Source organism: Macaca nemestrina, chromosome 18 (genome assembly GCF_043159975.1).
Source record: "Macaca nemestrina isolate mMacNem1 chromosome 18, mMacNem.hap1, whole genome shotgun sequence".
NCBI classification, from domain to species: Eukaryota; Metazoa; Chordata; class Mammalia; order Primates; family Cercopithecidae; genus Macaca; species Macaca nemestrina.
In genome coordinates, this window is record NC_092142.1 from 66,577,279 (window position 1) to 66,600,081 (window position 22,803).

A 22,803-nucleotide genomic window follows, 5' to 3' on the forward strand; every position below is an offset into this window, starting at 1 on the left:
AAATGGCAGGGCTGAAGGGCAGCGTCTGGACCCAGAAGGTGTCAGGAGGCTTCTGGACTCCCCAAGGCCTTCACCGAAACAGTCCTGGATCCTTTCCATCAACCAACCTAAGCCAGCAGTAGCAGCTCCAGGACCTGTTTCAGGTGGCCACAGACAGGGGGCCCGCAAGGTCTCCAGAGCCCGAGGGATCTGGGGAGGGGACAAGCAGGCGGGGCTCCCTGGCGCTCCCCGTTTTAGGGTCTGCGTGAGGTTCCCAGAAAGCCGCCCTCACGTCCCCAGGGTCTGCCCTCCCTGCAAGCTGGTGGGCTGCATGGGCCACCGGCCTGCCCCGTTACCCGAGAGGGCGGAGCGAGCCCTGGGCGTCTCCAGGGGTGCGGGAGCCGCGGGAGCGCAGGGGGGTGGGGCCCGGCGGGCCAGGGGAGGGGCAGCGGGGCGGCGGGCGGAGGGAGGGCGGGCGCCGGCGGCGGCGACAGCGGCAGCTGCGGTGCGACCAGGCCGGGCACCTCCGAGCGCAAGGACAGCGCGAGGTCCGCGCAGCCCAGCGCAGCCATGTGAGTGTCCGCACCGTTTCCGGGGCTGCAAGCCGGGCGGGGGGCAGGCGCGGAGGTTCTGGTGCCTCCCCTGCTGGCGCCGCCCGGTGGGTCCGGAATCTGCGGCTCTGTCCCGCCTCACCCCATCCATCCGACCCCGACCGCGCCGTGTCTTTCCTGCCTTCCCCGGGCGCGGAGAACTTCTCCCACAAAAGCCGCCGCCTCCGGGCCTGCAGCGCCTGGCGCTGCCGCCTTCCTCCCACGGCAAGGCCCTGGCAGCCGGTGCCCCAGGGCGCTGGGGTGGGCCAGGCCGGAGCGCGGGCTCAAGGCTCCGGCCTGGGCCCTGGCACGCGCGCTCCCCGGGAGCCTTTGCTGCCTTCGCCGCAGGGGAGGCTGGGCTGGAAATGGGGAGGGGGCGACGAAGGGTGCGGGCAGGCCTACGAGCTGAGCTAATCCTCCTAGCTCTAGGGGCCGGCCTAAGCGGCTTTGTGGCCGGCCGCGAGGTGACCGAGCCTGGGCTGGAGCCGGGTTCTCCGCCCAAACCTGGCGTAGCCGAAGCCGGAGAGGATTGTCCTGGTGGGGGAATAGAGCTTTTCCCTGGAAATGGAGGCTGGTGCGAGGTCCCTGCAACAGCCGGGCCTGGGCACTCTGCAGAACTGGTTTGGGCAAGGGGCTGCTCACCAGGGCTAGAGGTCGGATTCAATCCAGCTTCAGCACCCTTTGTCCTCCTCTCCAGGGTGAGGCCTGAGTCCCACCTCCCCTACCGACCCTCCCCAGCCAGTTCTAACGCGTGTCCAGGCTGGCCGCCCCAGCACCTACTGTGGGCAGCCTCATGTAACAATCCTTGTGCCCTGGCTGCCATCTGCGGGGCCGCGCCCTGGGCCTGCCGCTTTCGGCCAAGGCACAGCTTCTGAGGAGGGTTATGACCATCTGGCAGATGCAGAAACAGGCCCAGAGAGGTTAGTAGTATTCTCAAGGTCACACAGCTGGTTTGGGAGAAGCGGGGATTAGATCTGAGTCCTTGCCTCTGCGACACCCACCTCCGTGGTATTAGAAGGACGGGAGGGATGTTAATTGGGGACTGAGGTACAAAATACTCCAGCGGGACAAGGAGGACTGGCATAGCTCCTTCTTCCATCCCCCTCCCCGGCTTGGGTCCTGTGACTACGGCGGGAGAGAGGAGCAAGGTGAGCAGTCCCAGGGATCTGGGTTTGGGTGTGGGTGAGGGGAGGACTCAGGACTCCGGGCTGGGTCCTGCTGGGGAGAAGCGGGCAGGGAGGGCGCGGGTGAGTCACGGCGGCCCCTCTGCCACCGCTGCTCGGACTCAGCCCTGACCCGGCCCGGCCCGGGGGAGGCCGCCCGGCTCCCAGCACACGGCCAGGGAATGTAACCAGCTGACCAGGGAGGGGGCCGGCAGGAAGTGAGGCCACCCAACAGCCTCCGCCCGGTTCCGGGGTGGGGGGTCCGGGGCTGCACCGCTCCCTCTCCCTCCTATACGATTGGGCAGCTGTGAGATGACGTCAGCCGCCAGGTTTGGGGGCAGTTGCCATGGAGACAGGGGCAGGCTCAGAGGGGACCCCCTTCTCCCTTGCAGCCCCCCTTGCCCAGGTTATTTTTAGCCTCTGTTTACCTCGGTCGGAGCGGCCCCGGGGCGGAGCGGGGCTAGACCTGGGGACTCCCAGAGAGGCGGCTGGCCTGGCACAGTGCTAAGCTGGGCAGCCCAGGTGGTGGGATATTCCCCTGCATCCAGGTGTGCCAGGCTTGGCGTGTAGGAAGTATAGTGGGGCTGCAGGATCTGGGGCCATGCGCACAGGTCAGGACTCCACTCACAGCCATCCTGACCTGGCTGTGCTGCAAGCCCCTTTGGAACCTTGGATCTGGGTTATTTCCCATCTTGGGAACAGACTATAGGGCTGACATGAGCCCAGAGAGTCCCCTGGCTCTTATCAGCCAGTCCCCCACCAGTTGAGGTGGCCCTTCTGCCTTAGCTCAAGGGGTTCAGCTCTTTCCCTACCCAGCAAGGGCAGTCCTGCCCACCCATCTCCCGAAGCGGTCACTCAGATGGACATTCTGAGGGTCATTTGTACCAACAGTTAGACATCCTGGTTCCTATGGGACTCGGGGGATGGTGGCAGCAGAGGGCCAACCAGAGAGAGAAAACTGATGGAACAGTCAGCCTTTTCCAAGTCCAGAATCCCAGGGGACCCCCACGGTGCATCATCCCAGGGAGCAGAGCCCCACTTGCTGATGGTATATGATACCATCAGTCAGTGGGAAGGGAGACTGACTGTATGTGGGGTAAGGGAGTTGGGGTGGACACAGACTTGAAATCCTCCCCACCAACAAACAGCTCAGGACCTGCTGTTCCTGTGTCTAGGCAGCCCAATTTCCCCCACTGCTCCCCCTCCTTCATCTCCCAGGTGCTACAGGGCCTCCAGAGTGCTATAGTGAGCCAAGCAGATATGCCCCAGGCCTCACAAGGTTCAGTCTGGTGGGAAGACAGGCCCTAAAGGAGAACTGACAACTGGGTTATGTGGTTTTGGGGTTCAGAGGGAGGAAGCCAAAAAGGGGGAACCAACCCAGGGCCTGCTTACTGGAGGAAGAAGTCATAGGGTAGACTTGAGGAAGGAGAGGGACTTGGGGCTGAGTAGTGGGAAGAAGGAATAGGAGTGATGGGGGCTGCTGGTCACAGTCTGAAGAACTTTGCAGATACTGAGAGAGGGTCTCAGTTGCTGGAACAGAGAAAGCAGGGGACTGGGAGGGGAGGAGTGGTTGAAAGAATGTGAGGGACAGGACATATCCTGAAGGGCCTTGTGGGTCATGTTAGAGAGTCCAGTCTTTTTTCCTGGGACAAGAGTGGCTGTGGCTATTTCACATCAGTCTGAATAGAGTGATATTAAAGATTTAGAGTCCTGGGGTCAGACAGCCTGGGTTTGAATCACGGTCTTGCCACTTACTAGCTGTGTGACTGTTAAAAATAACCGCAGTTAGTATTTGTTGTGTGTTCACAGTGAGATGTTAGCTAAGCATGGTGGTATATGCCTGTGGTTCCAGCTACTTGGGAGGCTAAGGCAGTAAGATCGCTTGAGCCTAGGAGTTTAAGGCTGCAGTGAGCTATGAATGCACCACTGCACTGAGACCTAGGTGACAGAGTGAGACCTTGTCTAAAAAAAAAAAAAAAGAAAAAGGCTGGGCGCAGTAGCTCAAGCCTGTAATCCCAGCACTTTGGGAGGCCGAGACGGGCGGATCACGAGGTCAGGAGATCGAGACCATCCTGACTAACACGGTGAAACCCCGTCTCTACTAAAAAATACAAAAAAAACTAGCCAGGTGCGGTGGTGGGCGCCTTGCAGTAAGCTGAGATCCGGCCACTGCACTCCAGCCTGGGTGACAGAGCGAGACTCCGTCTCAAAAAAAAAAAAAAAGTTAGGTAGTGAGTCTACCTCAACATCCCTACCCCACATACAATTCTCCCTTCCCCAAACACTTCCTATAGAGGGACACTCTCATGAGAGGAGATCTCATTTCATCCTCCCAGCAGCCTTGGGAAATAGCTGTTGTTATTATTATTATTGTCCTCTTTTTACAGATGGGTGTCTGAAGCCCAAAAGGCTGAATAAGTGTCTTGCCCAAGGTCACACAGTTAACCTCAGGTTTCTCAAATGTGAAGTGGGGCTAATAGGACTTACCCCCATAAGGCTGTTGCCAGGATTAAATGAGATGATGTTTGCTAAGCTCAATGCCTGGCATATAGAATGCTCTCAATAAAGGACAGTTTTTGGCACTGCCAAGTGGCTAGAATTTTAAGGTCAGTGTTGTTACTGAATAACGAATGGATGATTGCAGGTTAGAGTGGAGACAGGGAGCCCCTCCGGAAGGTTCTAACTCATCAGAGGCCCAGCTGTAGGGCTCGAGGGGAGAGTTGGTGATGGCTTGGACCTGAATTATGGCTATAGGGGTAGAGGTGAGGTGGCAGATTGCAGAGAGATTTAAGAGCCAGACCTGGCAGGAGGGGATGACTGAGTGGCCAAGGAGGCTAACTGAGACATCCAGGATGACTCCTAGTTTCTGTCTTGAACAACGGGGTACATAGATGGTGAGGTGTCATGGAGAAGTTGAGACTGAGAAGAATCAGGTGGAAAGTGGTGAATTTGGTTTGGGAACCTGAAACCCAGCATGCACTGTGACAGTGCACTCAGCATCTGGGGAGGCAGCAAGCGGGCAGTTGGATACAGAGGCCTGGTGCTCAGAAGAGTGGCTTGGGTGAAGGAGAGATAAGGAAGCTGGCAACATTTAGATGGCATTGAGCTGCAGGAGCTGTGCACAGCCCAAGGGCAGGGAGGATAAGGCCCTTTCAGGGATGCGGGGAGAGAAGGGGCCTCTGTGGGAAAGTAAGATATGCAGCCAGAGAGGTAGATAGAAAACCAGTGTATTGCCTGTTGAAATTCAGGGGAAGGAAGGGCTTAAAGAAGAGGAGAGGAGCCACGAAGTCCAAAGTTTTGCTGAGATCAAGCAGGATAAGGATGAAACATGGGCACTGGGTTCAGCAAAAGGGAGGTCACTGGTGACCTTGTCCAGACTAGTCAGGGGAATGGTGGGTACAAAAACTGGACCAGGGTGGGAAGAGGAGCAGGCGGGTGTAGTGAGAAAATGCAGGTAGACATCTCTTCAAGACACTTGGCTTTGAAAGGAGAGGAGAGAGATGGAATAAGGAATTCGGTAGCTAGAGAAAGACAGAAGGTCCACAGGGCAGCCTTTTTTTTTTTTTTTTTTTTTGAGACAGACTTTTGCTCTTGTCTCCCAGGCTGGAGTGCAATGGTGCCATCTTGGCTCACTGCAACCCCCACCTCCCGGGTTCAAGCAATTCTCCTGCCTCAGCCTTCTGAGTAATTGGGATTATAGTCATGCACTACCATGCTGGTTAATTTTTTTTTTTTTTTTTTTTTTTTTTAGTAGAGACGGGGTTTCACCAAGTTGGTCAGGCTGGTCTCGAATTCCTTACTTCAGGTGATCCACCTGCCTCGGCCTCCCAAAGTACTAGGATTATAGGCATGAGTCGCTGCACTGGGCTGAGTCATTTCTTTTTTGTAATTTTTTTTTTTTTTTTTAAGAAAGAATCTTGCTCTGTCACCCAGGTTGTAGTACAGTGCGATCTTGGCTCACTAAAACCTCTGCCTCCTGGGTTCAGCAATTCTCATGCCTCAGCCTCCCGAGTAGCTGGGACTACAGGCCGTGCCACCACGCCTGGCTAATTTTTGTATTTTTAATAGAGTCAGGGTTTCACCATGTTGGCCAGGCTGGTCTCAAACTCCTAGCCTTGAGTGATCCACCTGCCTCAGCCTCCCGAGTAGCTGGGACTACAGGCCGTGCCACCACGCCTGGCTAATTTTTGTATTTTAATAGAGTCAGGGTTTCACCATGTTGGCCAGGCTGGTCTCAAACTCCTAGCCTTGAGTGATCCACCTGCCTCAGCCTCCCAAAGTGCTGGGATTACAGGCGTGAGCCACCGCACTGGCCCAACATTTTGTAATTATTTATAACCAATTTTACATTGAAATATAATAGGCACACAAAAAGTGTGTATGTCCTAAGTGTACAACTCTGTACATTTTCTTTTTTTTTTTTTTTTGAGGCGGAGTTTCGCTCTGTCTCCCAGGCTGGAGTGCAGTGGCCGGATCTCAGCTCACTGCAAGCTCCGCCTCCCGGGTTTACGCCATTCTCCTTTCTCAGCCTCCCGAGTAGCTGGGACTACAGGCGCCCGCCACCTCGCCCGGCTAGTTTTTTTTGTATTTTTTAGTAGAGACGGGGTTTCACCATGTTAGCCAGGATGGTCTCGATCTCCTGACCTCGTGATCCGCCCGTCTCGGCCTCCCAAAGTGCTGGGATTACAGGCTTGAGCCACCGCGCCCGGCCTGTACATTTTCATAAGAGAGCACACTCATATAGGATCAGGAAATTTAACCCAGAGCAGGAAATAGGACATTACCAGCATCCTGGAAGACTCATTGTGGCCCCTTCAGTCACAACACCTGGAGGAAGACTCCCAGGCTAACTTCTATCACGATAGATTAGTTTGCTTGCTTTTGAACTTCATTATCAAGGGGATCATACATTCGTCCTCTCTTGGGTTTGCTCTCAGATTCACCCATATTGTTGCATGTCACCGTGTATTTTTCATTCTTTTTGCTGTGTGGTAATTCCATTATTCATTGACAGGTATCTGGACAGTTTCCAGGGTTTTCTTTTTTTCTTTTTTGAGACAGACTCCCGCTCTGTCACCCAGCCTGGAGTGCAGTGGCACAATATCAGCTCTATGCAGCCTCTGCATCCCAGGTTCAAGCGATTCTCCTGCCTCAGCCTCCCAGGTAGCTGGCACTATAGGTGCGCACAACCACGCCCAGCTAATTTTTGTATTTTTAGCAGAGATGGGGTTTCACCATGTTGGCCAAGCTGGTCTCGAACTCCTGACCTCAAGTGATCCACCTGCCTCTGCCTCCCAAAGTGTTGGGATTACAGGCATGAGCCACTGCACCCAGCCCATTTTTATTTTTCATGTGGGAGTGACTTGAGCTTGTCTGAGACTTGTGGAGAAAGTCTGAAACACCCCAAAAGGAGAAAGAAGACTAGAGTCACACTTGAGGATTTGCCAGGTGGGTGGTGAGGGCTTGGCCAAGGTTGAGGATTGCTCTGTGATTCCAGCCAGGCTGCTGTGCCAAGACCTCTGGCAACTCCTGCCAACCTGTGTGCAGGTGTAGAGAAGACCAGGAGTTGGGTTCCCCAGGGCTGGTTTCTACCAGCTGGGAGAAAGGCAGGCAGTGCTGAGGATACTTGCAGCAGGCGAGTGATGGGATGGTGGCTGTGAATCCAGGCTGGGGAGGAGGCTATGCAGCGAAGGTAGGGAAGAGAAGGTAGGAGGGAGCTGGCAGAAAAAAAGAAAGCAGAGGCGGACTGTGTGAGCTCTGCACAGGGTGGTGTCTGTGAAATTCTGGGCTGTATCTCCAGTGACTGGCACATGCTTGGCACAGGGTTGCCATTCAGTGAACAGGTGAATAAATGAGCGAGAGCTCGAGGGGCCAGAGGTCTCAGGTAAAAAGCAGCTGAGGTGGGGGTGATGGAAAGCCTGAGGGTTGTATCAGTGTGGTTGTGGTTTAGGAAAGGGGCATTCCAAAGGCAGGTGATAAGGCTGGGGATGGCTGAAGGGAGCAGAGAGGCCAGTTTTAAGCAGGCAATCCATGGAAATGCACAGGTCACCAGTGTAGGGTGCAGGGTACCCAGGCTTCGGCTTCAAGGAGGAGGGGAGAATAACATGTCTCAAACTGAGGTCCCTGGACCTCTTGCACCTGAATCTGTCGGGGGGAGGGGGAACTTGTGGAAATGCAGACCCCTGGGCCCAACCCAGACTCTTGGGGAGAAAGTAAGCACAGTATGGGAGAATTGAGCCTCAAGGAGGAAGAGTGTTTATGGGATGGGGGAGCATCCAGCCCCTCCAAGGTCAGGGGAGGGATGGGCATGGTGGCATCTATCCAGGCTAGAGGTGGACATGGGATATTCAAAGAAGAGATAGGCTGGGCGTGGTGGCTCATGCCTGTAATCCCAGCACTTTGGGAGAATGAGGCAGGCTGATCACTTGAGGTCAGGAGTTCGAGACCAGACTGGCCAACATGGTGAAACCCAGTCTCTACTAAAAATACAAACATTAGCCGGGCATAGTGGTGGGTGCTTGTAATACCAGCTACTTGGGAGCCTGAGGCAGGAGAATCGTTTAAATCTGAGAGGCGGAGGTTGCAGTGAGCCGAGATCGTGCCACTGCACTACAGTCTGGGTGATAGCACGAGACTCTGTCTCCAAAAAAAAAAACAAAGAGACACTGGGGATGGGGATCAGGATGGGAACGCAGAAGCTGAGAGGCCCATGTGAGCTGGGGGCAGTAAGAATGGGACATTAGCCTAGGATGCAGCTTGACTAGGGAGGAGGCCCTGGCTGGCAGCCGGACCTGATCCTTTCCCCTGGGTCCTGGGAGGAGGGGAGTGCTCAGACTGAGCACTCACTCTGTGGGAGTAGGGGTGGGGTGGTGCATAGGGCTGTGGGACTCTGCATCCAGTTCCTTCTCTGCATCCCTCTTGGCGCAGCAGCACACACTATGGGGTGGATCTAGTCCCACACTTTCAGCCTCTCTTCTCAGCCTCCCAGTCCCCTGGTGATCAGTGTCCTAACTCTCCTCCCTCCATTGGCACAGCCCCTCCAATCAGCACCCTTGGCCCATCCTTCCACTCTTCAGCCCCCTACTATCCATCTTCGCACACTTAGAACCCCAGCTGTCAGCCCTCTGTGTGTTCAGCCTTAGCACTGCTCAACAGCAACTCTTTTTTTGGGGGGAATGGAGTATTGCTCTGTCGCCCAGGCTGGAGTGCAGTGGCGCCACCTCCCGGGTTCAAGCGATTCTCCTGCCTCAGCCTCCTGAGTAGCTGAGATTACAGGTGTGCGCCTTCGTGCCTGGCTAATTTTTGTATTTTTAATAGAGATGGGGGTTTTGTCATGTTGGCCAGGCTGGTCTCGAACTCCTGACCTCGTGATCCGCCCGCCTCAGCCTCCCAAAGTGCTGGGATTACAGGCGTGAGCCACTGCGCCCGGCCTCAACAGCGACTCTTTAAGGCCCCTACTCTAATGTCCGATACTTCCTCCACTTAGCGCCTTCATTCTATCCCTCCATATTCATCCCCATGCTCAAATCCCTTTACGCACATTATTGACCCCAGCCGAGAAGACCCCCCACTCCCCCGTCGGTCCCCTCCCCGAGGGGAACCCCAGTCACCGGTTCCGCCCCATCCAGGCGGGCTGAGTCAGGCGGCAGGAACTGGGCGGGGGGCGGCGCCGGGAGGAGCCGAAGCCGAGCCAGAGCCGCTGGGAGCGAGCCGCGAGCCCAGCCGGGCGGCTCCAAGTGGCCAGGGCTGCAGGGTCCGCGGTGGGCGAGCGCGGGTCGGGGGCCGTCCCGGACCCACCATGAACACCAAGAAGAGAGGTAGGACCCGGCTCGGGGCTTCGAAAGCTCAGGGACTGGCCCCAGGGGGCACAGGCCGGGTTCGGGGCCCAGGAGTGCGTGTTTCGCCGAAGCGGGGTGGGGGTCTGCCGAGGAGCTCTCCCCGCCGAGGCCGGGGTGGAGGCGCACGTCCGTGACTCAGTTTCCAGGTGGGAGCCGCATGAAAGAGGAGGGGGCGGGGCCCTTCTCGGCATCGCGCCCAGCTCTGGGAATCCCCCGGCCGGGAGGGCGCCGGGACGCCGGGGCCGGTGGGGGCTGGGGGGAGCAGGTCACGCTGGCGGGCAGGGGGCAGGCAACAAACCCGCACCGGCTGGGCCTGTCGGGCAGCTCCGCAGAGCTCCGAGCGTGCGCCCTGCCCCGCCCCGTGACCTCCTCGGCCTCCCGGGGTGGGGGCGCCCGAGCTCCGGGTGCCCTGGAGGGGGGCGTCGGGGGCAGGGCTGGGGAGGCCGCCCCGCCCCCGGGTAAACAGGCGCTTCCGCACATTCTTCCCGCGAGCCGCCTCTTTCCTGCCCCTTCCCAGCCAGAGGAGGGTCCCCGCGCGACCCCCCTTCCTGCCCCGCGGCGGGCGGAGCCCGCACCTCGGCAGGAAGTGGGGCCCGAGCCGAGGCCACGCTGAGTCCGAGACCGAGTCGCCTGCGGCTGGCCTGTCATTAGCGCCCGGGTCGGCGGGACTAGGAGGACCCGGCCGGAGCCCGCTGGGAAAGCTGTGCCTAGCGACAGGAAAGACCTGCGCCAGCCCTGGATTCCAGCTGTGGGGAGAGGGCTTCGGGGATCCGACTGGTACTGGACATCCCCCCCCATCCCCCGCAGGGAGCCCCGCGCGGACTCACTCTATGATGTCCCTGTCGGTGCGGCCGCAGCGCCGCCTGCTCAGCGCCCGGGTCAGTAGGAGCCAGTCCTTCGCAGGCGTCCTCGGCAGCCACGAGCGGGGGCCCAGGTACGCGGCCTCGCAGGGTTGGTGGGGTCAAAGGGCGTCAGATGGGGCTGGGACTGGGCGCTAGTGAGGATCTGGGGGTGCGTAGTGAGGGTCTGGGGGGACTTCTGCTCTCCTCTGAGGACAGCCTCTCCTTCAGGAGCTTCCCGGTCTTCAGCCCGCCAGGGCCCCCACGGAAGCCCCCCGCGCTCTCCCGAGTGTCCAGGATGTTTTCCATGGCTCATCCAGCCGCCAAGGTGCCGCAACCCGAGCGGCTGGACCTGGTGTATGCGGCGCTGAAGCGGGGCCTGACGTGAGCAGCTCCTCTCTTCCCAGCCCTGTCCCGGGATCCCTTCCCAAGTCCGCCTCCTGCTAGCGGGAACCTTCTCCAGCCCCATGCCCTCTCCCTGCTGTCTGCACCCTGGGCAGCATGAGGCTGGAGAACCGAGTTCATTCTTGTGGTCGCCCCTTTCCTCAGGGCCTACTTGGAAGTGCACCAGCAGGAGCAGGAGAAACTCCAGGGCCAGATAAGGGAGTCCAAGAGGAATTCCCGCTTGGTGAGTGGCGGGAGGTAGGGATGCCCTTTGCCTCTTTGGTGTGGAGGGCTGGGCAATGCCAGCCCTGGGTGATATCTGGGTTATTTTCTGAAGTGATCTGGTTCAGGTGTGAGTAGAAAAGGGGATATCAAGAAAGGCTGAGGGCTTTTCTATTCCCAAACTTTGCTGTGCATACTTTCTGCTTGGGGCTCAGTACCTGCTCCAGGAGCTTCCAGTGGGGTAGGTGGGACCCCTACAGACATGGACAGCAGGAGATTCTGCTGCCATTGGTATTGAGCAGTGGTACTGCTGCATGGTGCTTCTTGGGAAGACGGGCTTCCCGGAGGAGGGAACACTTCTGCTGGGTCTTGATGGGAGTTCCCCTGCAGAGGGAACCTTGTCCAAGGAAGCACAGAGCTCTCTCCAGGGGCCTGCAGGAAAAGGAATCCCAGGGAAGAGGTGTGGGGAGAGGTCCTGGAGGGGGTTGAAGGGACCAGATCTGTGCTACCAGCATCCACCAAGGGCTAGGCCAGCATGAAGGGGCATCAGTTGCTACTGTGATGGGAGTGCTTGTGGACTGTGGTGTGAGAGAGGGGAGCTGTGATGAGTCTGAGTGCCTCTGCTGGAGTCCTCCTCATCCCTCCTAAATATTTGCCCCTTCTCCCCACTCCCTGCAGGGCTTCCTGTATGATCTGGACAAGGTGAGTATGCTTGGAATGGTACTGGAAGGGGTTGGCTCACAGGGAGGGTAAGGGCCCTGGGCCTCAGGCCCCTCCTGACCCACCTCTTCTCCAGCAAGTCAAGTCCATTGAACGCTTCCTGCGACGACTGGAGTTCCATGCCAGCAAGGTACGAGTGCAGCATGTGTGCAGGGTGGGTGGGGGGTTGGATATCATAGGGAGAAGAGGGGCAGTGCCAGGCCCAGGGTGAACAACCCCAAAGGTGAGTAAACCCAGAGGTGAGTCTCAGTCCCCCTACTGTCACGCCACTCACCTTCCCAGATCGACGAGCTGTATGAGGCATACTGTGTCCAGCGGCGTCTCCGGGATGGTGCCTACAACATGGTCCGTGCCTACACCACTGGGTCCCCGGGGAGCCGAGAGGCCCGGGACAGCCTAGCAGAGGCCACTCGGGGGCATCGCGAGTACACGGAGGTGAGGGATGGGTGCCCACAAAGCAGAGGCACAGGGTGTGGCAGGGCTAGTGGCTGGCTCTTGACCCCCTCCTGTCCCTGCCCTTCCCTCCCAGAGCATGTGTCTGCTGGAGAGCGAGCTGGAGGCACAGCTGGGCGAGTTTCATCTCCGAATGAAAGGTACTGAGTTGTGGGGGCAGGCGGGGGGCCGGAGGAAGTATGCTTATGGCTCACCAACTTCTCCCCTTCTCCACCAACTCCCAGGGCTGGCTGGCTTTGCCAGGCTGTGTGTAGGCGATCAATATGAGGTATGAGAATGTACAGGGAAAGGCTGGGTTGGTAGGGTCCCAACACTTAGGCTGCCTCATCCCGCCTGTTCCCCCAGATCTGCATGAAATATGGGCGTCAGCGCTGGAAACTACGGGGCCGAATTGAGGGTAGTGGAAAGCAGGTGTGGGACAGTGAAGAAACCATCTTTCTCCCACTGCTCACGGAATTTCTGTCTATCAAGGTGATGTCTCTGCCCAGGACAACAGGCCACCATGGTCCTGTGAACCCCTTGTGACCCCCATTACCCTGAGTCCCTTACTCCTGTAATCCCCTCATGGCTCCATAGCCCTGGGAAGATATCCCATGACCTTCATGATCTCTGTGGCCCTGAGAGGAACAATCTTTGTGACTCTTAGGACATCATGGCCTCCTGACCCTGTGACCTCCTCATGATCTTTTGACCCTGTGAATATTTGGCCTCCTAAGCTCCCATGAGGCTGTGACCTCCATGACCTCAGTGACCCTACCATGCAGACCTCTGTGATTCCCATGCTCCCAGGCTGCTTCAAGCATCAATGGCTCCATGAGCATCCATCTATCTATCTATCTATCTATCTATCTATCTATCTATCTATCTATCTATCTATCTATCTATCTATCTATCTATCTATCTATCTAGGAGATAGCAGGTCTTACTCTGTCACCCAGGCTGGAGTGCAGCAGTGCAATCATACCTCACTGCAGCCTCAAACTCCTGGGCTCAACCCATCTTCCCACTTCAGCCTCCCAAGTAGCTGGGACTACAGGTGCACCACCATGCCTGGCTGAATTTTTTTTTTTTTTTTTTTTTTTTTTTTTTGAGACCGAGTCTCGCGCTGTCACCCAGGCTGGAGTGCAGTGGCCAGATCTCAGCTCACTGCAAGCTCCGCCTCCCGGGTTCACGCCATTCTCCTGCCTCAGCCTCCCGAGTAGCTGGGACTACAGGCGTCCGCCACCTCGGCCGGCTAGTTTTTTGTATTTTTTAGTAGAGACGGGGTTTCACCGTGTTAACCAGGATGGTCTCGATCTCCTGACCTCGTGATCTGCCCGTCTCGGCCTCCCAAAGTGCTGGGATTACAGGCTTGAGCCACCGCGCCTGGCCTTTTTTTTTTTTTTTGAGACAGTCTTGCTATGTTGCCCAGGCTGGTTTTGAACTCCTGGCCTTAAGTGATCCTCCCGCCTCAGCCTCCCATGACCATTTTATAAGTTCTATGCAAATTCAGACCTCAGATTGCCCATGATCTCATAGCCCCTGCACCCTTGTGACCCCACCATACACTCTTGGCTACAGGTGACAGAACTGAAGGGCCTGGCCAACCATGTGGTTGTGGGCAGTGTCTCCTGTGAGACCAAGGACCTGTTTGCTGCCCTGCCCCAGGTTGTGGCTGTGGATATCAATGACCTTGGCACCATCAAGCTCAGCCTGGAAGTCACATGGAGGTTGGTGGGGCTGAGGGGTTCGGGGGAGGGCCAGGAGGGCTGTGGCACCTGCCAACAGCCTCTTCCCTTCCCAGCCCCTTCGACAAGGATGACCAGCCCTCAGCCGCTTCTTCTGTCAACAAGGCCTCCACAGTCACCAAGCGCTTCTCCACCTATAGCCAGAGCCCACCAGACACACCCTCACTTCGGGAACAGGCCTTCTATGTGAGTCATAGCCCAGGTCCAGGCCTTGCCATCCCCCAGAGGCTCCCTGGGGGTGGTTCTGACACGCCCTTTCCTCTTTCTCAGAACATGCTGCGACGGCAGGAGGAGCTGGAGAATGGGACAGCATGGTCCCTGTCATCCGAATCTTCAGACGACTCATCCAGCCCACAGCTCTCAGGCACTGCCCGCCACTCATCAGCCCCTAGGCCCCTGGTGCAGCAGCCTGAACTCCTTCCCATCCAAGTTGCCTTCCGTAGGCCTGAGACCCCCAGCTCTGGTCCCCTGGATGAGGAGGGGGCCGTGGCCCCAGTCCTGGCAAATGGGCATGCACCCTACAGTCGGACTCTTAGCCACATCAGTGAGGCTAGTGTAGACGCTGCCTTGGCTGAGGCTTCAGTGGAGGCCATTGGCCCAGAAAGCCTAGCCTGGGGACCTAGCCCACCTACACACCCAGCTCCCACCCATGGAGAGCACCCCAGCCCTGTTCCTCCGACCCTGGACCCTGGCCACTCTGCCACAAGCTCCACCCTCGGTACAACAGGCTCTGTCCCCACATCTACAGACCCTGCCCCATCTGCACACCTAGACTCAGTTCATAAGGCCACAGACTCTGGCCCTTCAGAACTGCCAGGCCCCACTCACACCACTACAGGCTCCACCTGTAGTGCCATTCAAAGCCCCCTCACTCACACTACTACAGGCTCTACCCACAAGCCCATAATCTCTACCCTTACTACTACAGGCCCTACCGTCAATATCATAGGCCCAGTCCAGACTACCACAAGCCATACCCCTACAAGTCCCACCCATAAAACCAGGATGTCAACTCCTACCACTATAAGTCCCACCCATACCCCCACAAGTCCCACCCATAAAACCAGGATGTCACCTCCCACCACTACAAGTCCTAACCCCAGTGCTATGGGCCTAGTCCAGACTGCCACAAGCCCCACCCTTATAAATCTAAGTCCTTCTACTTCTCCAGAACTTGCTACCCTCTCCAGCCCCTCCAAACACTCAGACCCCACCCTCCCAGCCACCGACTCCCTTCCCTGTAGTCCCCCAGCCTCCAATTCCTGCACTCAGGCAGACCCTATAGCCCCCAGCACCTCCCACCCAAGTCCTGCCCATTCCAGTAGGAAACCCCTCACAAGCCCTGCCCCAGATCCCCCAGAGTCTATGGTTCAGAGTCTAAGCCCCACTCCCTCACCCCCAACCCCTGCACCCCAGCATTCAGACCTTAGCCTGGCCATGGCTGTCCAGACCCCAGTCCCAGGGGCAGCCGGAGGGTCTGGGGACAAGATCCTGGAGGAGGCACTGGGGGCCCTAATGGCTGCCCTGGATGACTACCGTGGCCAGTTTCCTGAGCTGCAGGGCCTGGAGCAGGAGGTGACCCGACTAGAGAGTCTGCTCATGGTGAGGAGGGCTGGGCTGGGCTAGGGCAACCAGGGAGGGCAGCCAGGGGGCGGCAGCTGCTCTGACGCCCTTCACAACCTCAGCAGAGACAAGGTCTGACTCGCAGCCGGGCCTCCAGTCTCAGCATCACCGTGGAGCATGCCTTGGAGAGCTTCAGCTTCCTCAATGAAGACGAAGATGAAGACAACGATGTTCCTGGGGACAGGTGAGGGGGCTAGGCAAGATGGGTGTGAGGCTCAGTGAGAGGGAAAAGGTGAGGTAGGACCAGGGGAAGGTGGAACAGGTGAATTGGGAGAAAGTCAAAGGGGAGGACAGGTGAGGCAGGGTCAGGTGGAGCACATGAGGACTGAGTTGCTGGCAGGTGCACCTGTGTCCACCCCTCCCATGTCCTTCATGCGCATGTCTCCAACCCTACGTATCCCCCCAGTGCTTCTGACCGCCCTCCTCATCTCTGCAATGTCTGCCTCCTCTTCCAGGCCCCATCAGCTTGGGTGCCTCCAGCCCCTCCTCTTCCCCTTGGCCTCACCTTGGACCTGCCCTTTGAAGAAGCTCTCTCAATGCCTCGCAGTTCACCCTGGGACCCCAGCACTGCCCCACTCCTTCTTGACCCCAACTCTCCCAGAGGCCCTCGCCCCTCAACTGTCAGTCCCGGAGTGGCCTTTGCTGGTTCCCAGTTGAGAGTTGTGCCAGGTCCCTCCTCCCTCTGCTGTTGCCCAGGCTACAGCACCATGCCCTGCACCCTTTGCAGTCCATTTGTCATAAACTATCCCGCCTGCAGCCTACTCCTACCCATGCCATCCCCAGTGGTCCCAGCTGGAGGTAGCATGGAGCAGACTGACTCCAGAAATCCCTTCTACCACCAGCTGATCCCAGCCCCTTCCTCCTTCTAGAAATCCTCCACGAACTTACCCCACTGTCTGCTGTCAGTGCATCATCATCTTCCTTTCTGGGATGGGGGAAGCTTAATAAAAATAAACGCTGGGCTGGGCGCGGTGGCTCACGCCTGTAATCCCAGCACTTTGGGAGGCCAAGGCGGGCGGATCACAAGGTCAGGAGATCGAGACCACGGTGAAACCCCGTCTCTACTAAAAATACAAAAAATTAGCCGGGCGCGGTGGCGGGCGCCTGTAGTCCCAGCTACTCAGGAGGCTGAGGCAGGAGAATGGCGTAAACCCAGGAGGCGGAGCTTGCAGTGAGCCGAGATCGCGCCACTGCACTCCAGCCTGGGCGACAGAGCGAGACTCCGTCTCAAAAAAAATAAAAATAAAAATAAAAAAAAAAATAAACGCTGGTGACCAGGTGGTGATGTGTGCCTCCTGGTGACCAGGTGGTGATGTGTGCCTCTGGGGTGGTTGACCCCATTTTTCCCTCAGGCCTCCAAGCAGCCCAGAGGCTGGGGCTGAGGACAGCATTGACTCACCCAGTGCCCGCCCCCTCAGCACGGGGTGTCCAGCTCTGGACGCTGCCTTGGTCCGGCACCTGTACCACTGCAGTTGCCTCCTGCTGGTGAGGCTGATGGTGTTCCCCCACCCTTCCCTTGTAACCCCTAACCCCAGGGAGTCCTGTCCTTCAATCCTGGTCCTCTATAGCTCCTCTGAGTGCCACACCCAGTGCCCCAGGGCCCTTGCTGAGTGGAGTATCTTCCAACTCTGTAGCCCCAACCTCCCCCAGTGGGGAGGGACTTGTCCCTGAGCACGATCCTCCCAAGCCCTACCCTGATGCCTGAGCTACTTGGCCATCCATATTCTCCAGAAACTGGGCACATTTGGGCCTCTGCGATGCCAGGAGGCATGGGCCCTGGAGCGGCTGCTGCGGGAAGCCCGAGTGCTGGAGGCAGTATGCGAGTTCAGCAGGCGGTGGGAGATCCCGGCCAGCTCTGCCCAAGAAGGTAAAGGCCCAGTGGGTTGGGGCTCTGCCATCTGCCTTGAAGCTCCTACCTCAGCCTACCACCATCTGCATGCTCTCTACTCACCCGCCTGCTCTATTGCTGACAGTTTCCCTCACGCCCTCACAGTGGTGCAGTTCTCGGCCTCTCGGCCTGGCTTCTTGACCTTCTGGGACCAGTGCACAGAGAGACTCAGCTGCTTCCTCTGCCCAGTGGAGCGGGTGCTTCTCACCTTCTGCAACCAGTATGGTGCCCGCCTCTCCCTGCGCCAGCCAGGCTTGGCTGAGGCTGGTGAGTGGGCTGCCTCCTCCTTCCACCCTTGCTCAGATTCCCAGTGACAGGAAGCTCGGGGAAGCCAGGTCAGTCCACGCAGAACTGGGCACCGAGGAGACCAGCAAAGACTTGGGCCTTAAAGCAGAAGGACCCAGATGGGTGGGGTTTGAACAGAGGGCCCCTAGACCTGAGCCTGGGATAGGAGCATCTCTCCCCTCTAAAAACCTGTGTTCACCCAAACTCTGAGGCCCATGCTATTGCCTTCTGCAGTTTGTGTGAAGTTCCTGGAGGATGCCCTGGGGCAGAAGCTGCCCAGAAGGCCCCAGCCAGGGCCTGGAGAGCAGCTCACGGTCTTCCAGTTCTGGAGTTTTGTGGAAACCTTGGACAGCCCCACCATGGAGGCCTACGTGACCGAGACTGCCGAGGAGGGTGAGGCAGTGGCCCTGATCACAAAGTGGCCTGACTCTTTGGATCTGAGGACATGAGTCCACCCTCGGGAGCTCCTCACCCTGCCACTTTGCCCATCCACCCACCATATCCCCTTTTTTCAGTGCTACTGGTGCGGAATCTGAACTCAGATGACCAGGCTGTCGTGCTGAAGGCCCTGAGATTGGCGCCCGAGGGGCGTCTGCGAAGGGATGGGCTGCGGGCCCTCAGCTCCCTGCTCGTCCATGGCAACAACAAGGTGATGGCTGCTGTCAGCACCCAGCTCCGGAGCCTGTCACTGGGCCCTGCCTTCCGGGAGAGGGTGAGTCGGACAGGGCTCCCTTGAGGGCGAGGGCTGGAGTCCTGGGCTCCCAGCATCTGGCTAAGTCTGTCCTCCCACCCTTCCACAGGCCCTCCTGTGCTTTCTGGACCAGCTGGAGGATGAGGACGTGCAGACTCGAGTGGCTGGCTGCCTGGCCCTAGGCTGCATCAAGGTGACCCCTGCCAACCCTCCCACCCTTCTGTCCCCTTCCGGCACCCCCACCCCTGAGCCCCTCCCATCTGCTCCCCTGGGCCCACCTCAATGCTCCCTCCCCTGACAGGCTCCCGAGGGCATTGAGCCCCTGGTGTACCTCTGCCAAACTGACACAGAAGCTGTGAGGGAAGCTGCCCGGCAGAGCCTACAGCAGTGTGGTGAGGCTGGGGGGTAGGAGAGATGGGTGGAGTTCTGGAACATCTTGGCTGATGGGGGTAGGAGAGATGGCGCCAGGGGTGGGAGAGTGGGATGGGGCTAGGGCCACCCCTGACGCCATCCTCACTCATTACAGGAGAAGAGGGACAGTCTGCCCATCGACGGCTAGAGGAGTCCCTGGACGCCCTGCCCCGCATCTTTGGTCCTGGCAGCATGGCGAGCACAGCATTCTAAACTATTCACCCACGGGTTCCTGGCGCCCCTTCCCTGTACTTTCAGGGCTCACCAGGCACTGGCAGGGAGGGTAAGGGCTGGCTCCAGATACCCCTCCCCCACAGATTCCTAGCAATGCAAATCTAATATATTCTTCTGTTGCCCCTGGGGTTGAAGAGTCAGTGCCTGCAGTCAAGTGCCTCCCAGCCTAGGCTCAGCACATCCCTTGCCACAAATCAGTGTCCAGGGCTTGGCCACCCTGCCTCTGCCCAGCCACATCCCTTGATTTTGTATTTTATTTACAGAGTTTTACAGAAAATAAAAAAGCAAAATGCCTTTCCTACATGGCCTGGTACACTCCTGATCCTCTGCTCCAACACCCTCTGGCTGCGGCCCTGCCTGACACTGGTGTGTCCACACTGCAGCTGTGACAGTGCCATGTGCACTTGCCCTGGAAATCCAGGTGGAAGAAAGCCCAGAGACTGGAACTGGGCTTGGAGAAGAGAGCAGGGGAAAAGGGTGGTTCAGCCGACAGGTGGGGCCTACCCTGGGCCTGGGAACTATGGCCCAAGGTGGAGCTAAACTGGAGTTGGCCCAGAAAACACCAAAGGGTGCCAATCCCAGGCTGTGGCCTGGGAGCAAAGGGGAAGGGAAAGGAAAAACAGGAAGGGAAAGGAGGCATGGGGTGGCTGGAGCTTCTGCCCACCAGGGGGCAGCAGATCTGCATCAGCAGATGCCAGGTTTGGGTCTTCTGCAGCTTGGGCAGCTTTCTGCAGAGGGGGCTGAAGGAGCTCCTTGAGGCTGGGTGGCAGGGGAGAGGAGCTCCTTGCAGAGGGGAAGAGCTGGGACCTGGGAGGCAGAAGAGCTGGATGGCTACCCTGTGACCCAAGACAGCAAGTCCCTTCCCTCCCCAGCTGTCTCCCCCTCTGTAATAACAAACCTGCCTGAACTCTGTGATCCCCAACAGCCAGCCAACCTCTGCTGCTTCAGGAAGCAGAGATCCCAGGGGAGGGCTTGCCTTTGCCCTGCCTCACCTCGCCCCAGAGCTGCCTGGCCAGTAAATGTGTTAACCCCAGAAGGCTGAGTCCTGTGTGAGGAACTGGAGGGTGGGGTGGGACTTCAGGATGGCAGGACTGTTCTAAGGAGGGGCTGAGGGAGGCCCACACCTGTGGCTAGAGAAACAGGCTCTCCACCCTTCCCCTCTCCCTCAGCACTTCCAGTATCCAGGGGCAAGGAGATGATGCACAGGCAGCACCTCCCCAACTCATTGAGGCCACTCTGATGTCCCAGTGCTTGTGGCAGCAGCTTGGCCTGTGCAGGACATGTCACGTTGGGGAGCCTGCCCCTCAGGAAGAGCCAGTGAAGTGCCAACAGTCCCCTGGAGGGTGACCCAGATCCCCGGGGAGCCCTGCCCCCAAGTGTTTTAGAGCTAGATATGAAGAGGTTTGGCTGGGGCCTTAACCACCTGCTGGGGAAGCCAAGCTGAGCAGAAAAAACGGCAACAGGAAGGAGCACAGGAAACACCTGTGTGGATGCAGGTGGCTCATTCCAGATGCTAGGGCGAGGGTGGGCAGGGGCAGGCAGGCAGCCCTCTGCACACTGGCGCAGCTCTTTGCTCCCTGGGTAACGAAGGATGGCACGGGATGGTGCAGCTCAGTATTTGGGGTGGTCAGCTGGAGCAGCATGGGGCAGAGGAGGCAAACAAATGATGGAGACCAGCCAGCACCCAAGGCTGGCCACAGCTGGGGCCTGCCCCAGAGGTCCATGCAGGAGGTCGGCAATCCCAGAACTGCCCCTAGCAGCCCTCAGTCCTGAGGACCCCACAGAGGCCCTCTTGTGGTACAGCAGGGCTGTCCACCTGCATCAAAAGCATAGCCTGTCATGGGGGGAAAGAGGAAGTGAACAGTGGTTGACCAGGTCCTGGGAAAGTGCAGATTGGGGTGACTGAGCCAGCACAAGCTCACAGCTCAGTACACAGGAGAGGGCAGGGCTTGGGCAAGAAATGGAGGATGGAAAAATGTCATCATCCCAGCCAAGGGGTCCACTGGGGTTGTCACTGAGAATCCCTGCTCTCCAATGCTGGGAAGGGACAGACCCCTGACTCTCTGTGCTCTGCAAGTCCTGAGGCCAGAGCCTAATATTCAGCTCTAGCCAGGGGTGGGTGTGAGGATCGGAAGGGGACAGGAGCTGGAATGAGGGCACTGTGAGCACAGCCAGGTGAAGCCCATGATGCCTATCTGACTCAGAGCAGCATGGATCAACCCCAAAACAGCCACTCGGCCTCTCTCCATCAGTGGCTTGAAGGCAGGCTGGATGGCCTCCTATACCCAGGCCCATGCCCAGGTTCCTCAGATGGTAGAGGGGCAGGGAGAACCCTTGTCCTCCCACCTCTATATCTCTCCTGACGCCCTCTGCCTCACAGGGGACTCCCACAGGGCAAACCTGCCCATTGCACTCTCCCCCCCGCCCTGCTGTCATGTGGGTCAGGGAGGCACATGTTCCTGCTGTCTGGGACTGAGGACAGTTGGGAGCCCCCTGCCCCAGGTGATGGGCGGTTGATGATACCATCACGAGTCAAAGGTATCAGGGCAGGGAAAGCCTCTGCCCAGCCTCTGAGGGGACAGATGGAAGTGGGCCTCCAAGGCCTGTGACACACTGAGAAGTGCCCTATCAGTTAAGTCCATTGAGGCCACAGTCATGTCTTGGCCATCATCTCTGAGACTGCCCAGAGGAAAGTGATCCACGCACACTGCAAAACAGGGGCCAGGCTGAAGTAGTCCATGATACAGTTTATTGTGTTGGCAATCGATGGAGTGTACACTCTACTCCCCTCTTTCCTCTTGCCCTCTCCCAACCTTACCTTTCCTCCTGTCTCTCACTCTTCTTCCTCATGTATTCCAAGCTGCAGGGGACCAAAAAAGAAAGAAAAACGGCACATTTGTGAAGGCAAAGAAGCAGATGGGTTAGCACGTGGGAAGAGGACTGCCGCTTTGTCTCGCCCACAGAGCGGGGGTGCCTGCCTTGTATGTTTCTGTGCCTGGTATGTGGGTACAATTTGCTGAACCCCAGACATATGACCCTCCTTTTCCTCCATACCCCCCTCCCCACCCCAAACACTCCTGGAGTGTCCCCTTCAGGCCATCCATCTCCCATGGACAGAAGGCTCTTGGCTTGGCTGCAAGGCCTGGCTTTTCTGGGCCTGGGTAATACAGGAGGGTGAGCTTGGGAAGGACGCCCAAGCCTCATATAAACTGCTAATGAAGCACAATCTATCATTTAGAAAATAAGACTGACATTGGCCTACGAGAAAGGGGTCTCTTGTTTCAGAAGGTTGATGGCAGTTGGGTGATGGCCACTACTCTGAGTTTAATGTCAAGGGTCAAGTCTCACTTGTCTCACTTGTCTCCAGATACACACAGGGCATATGGACACTCAGTGAATGCTGACTGAGAGCAGCTGAATTGCTATATGCAACACCTAGATTTCTAGCTGTCTCCTCTTAATCTCCTTACAACCTTCTCCTCCTCCTCAGGCATGTCTTAAACATCACCTCACAGGGTTCCATTCTAGGCCCTTTTCTCCTCTCTCAAAACACACCCCTAGATGACCTCCCCATTCCACTGACTTCCATCCACATGCTGAGGCTGCATGCCAATCATTCACGTGGTTCTTACCTTGCTTCCAGACCCCCACATCCGACTGCTCACGGGACACTTCCTTTTGAACATCTGGGGCATTTCAAACTCAGCATGCTCAAAATCAGACTCAATATCTTCTCAAAACTTGTTTCTCCTCCAA

At 57.7% G+C, this 22,803-nt stretch overlaps 1 protein-coding gene across 5 annotated transcripts; it reads left to right on the forward strand.

Annotated features, from left to right (window-relative positions):
* Positions 1 to 433: 433 nt before the first annotated feature.
* Positions 434 to 19,348, forward strand: RIPOR1 (RHO family interacting cell polarization regulator 1). 5 transcript variants are annotated; one of them, XM_071084759.1, is made up of 22 exons: positions 9,430 to 9,549; positions 10,378 to 10,504; positions 10,641 to 10,793; positions 10,959 to 11,037; positions 11,694 to 11,717; positions 11,812 to 11,865; positions 12,018 to 12,170; positions 12,265 to 12,328; positions 12,413 to 12,456; positions 12,534 to 12,659; positions 13,749 to 13,897; positions 13,972 to 14,101; positions 14,186 to 15,517; positions 15,604 to 15,722; positions 16,891 to 17,023; positions 17,270 to 17,405; positions 17,532 to 17,693; positions 17,946 to 18,104; positions 18,227 to 18,423; positions 18,512 to 18,595; positions 18,704 to 18,794; positions 18,929 to 19,348. In XM_071084759.1, the coding sequence occupies exons 1-22, from the start codon at positions 9,531 to 9,533 to the stop codon at positions 19,024 to 19,026; spliced, it is 3,633 nt and encodes a 1,210-aa protein (XP_070940860.1). In that variant the 5' UTR covers positions 9,430 to 9,530; the 3' UTR covers positions 19,027 to 19,348. The 5 variants fall into 5 exon arrangements, with proteins under 5 accessions (XP_011756120.1, XP_011756117.1, XP_070940860.1 ...); XM_011757821.3 differs by having other exon boundaries at positions 9,431 to 9,549; positions 15,601 to 15,722; XM_011757818.3 differs by lacking the exon at positions 9,430 to 9,549 and adding an exon at positions 434 to 551 and having other exon boundaries at positions 12,265 to 12,456; positions 15,601 to 15,722.
* The last annotated feature ends 3,455 nt before the right edge of the window (positions 19,349 to 22,803 follow it).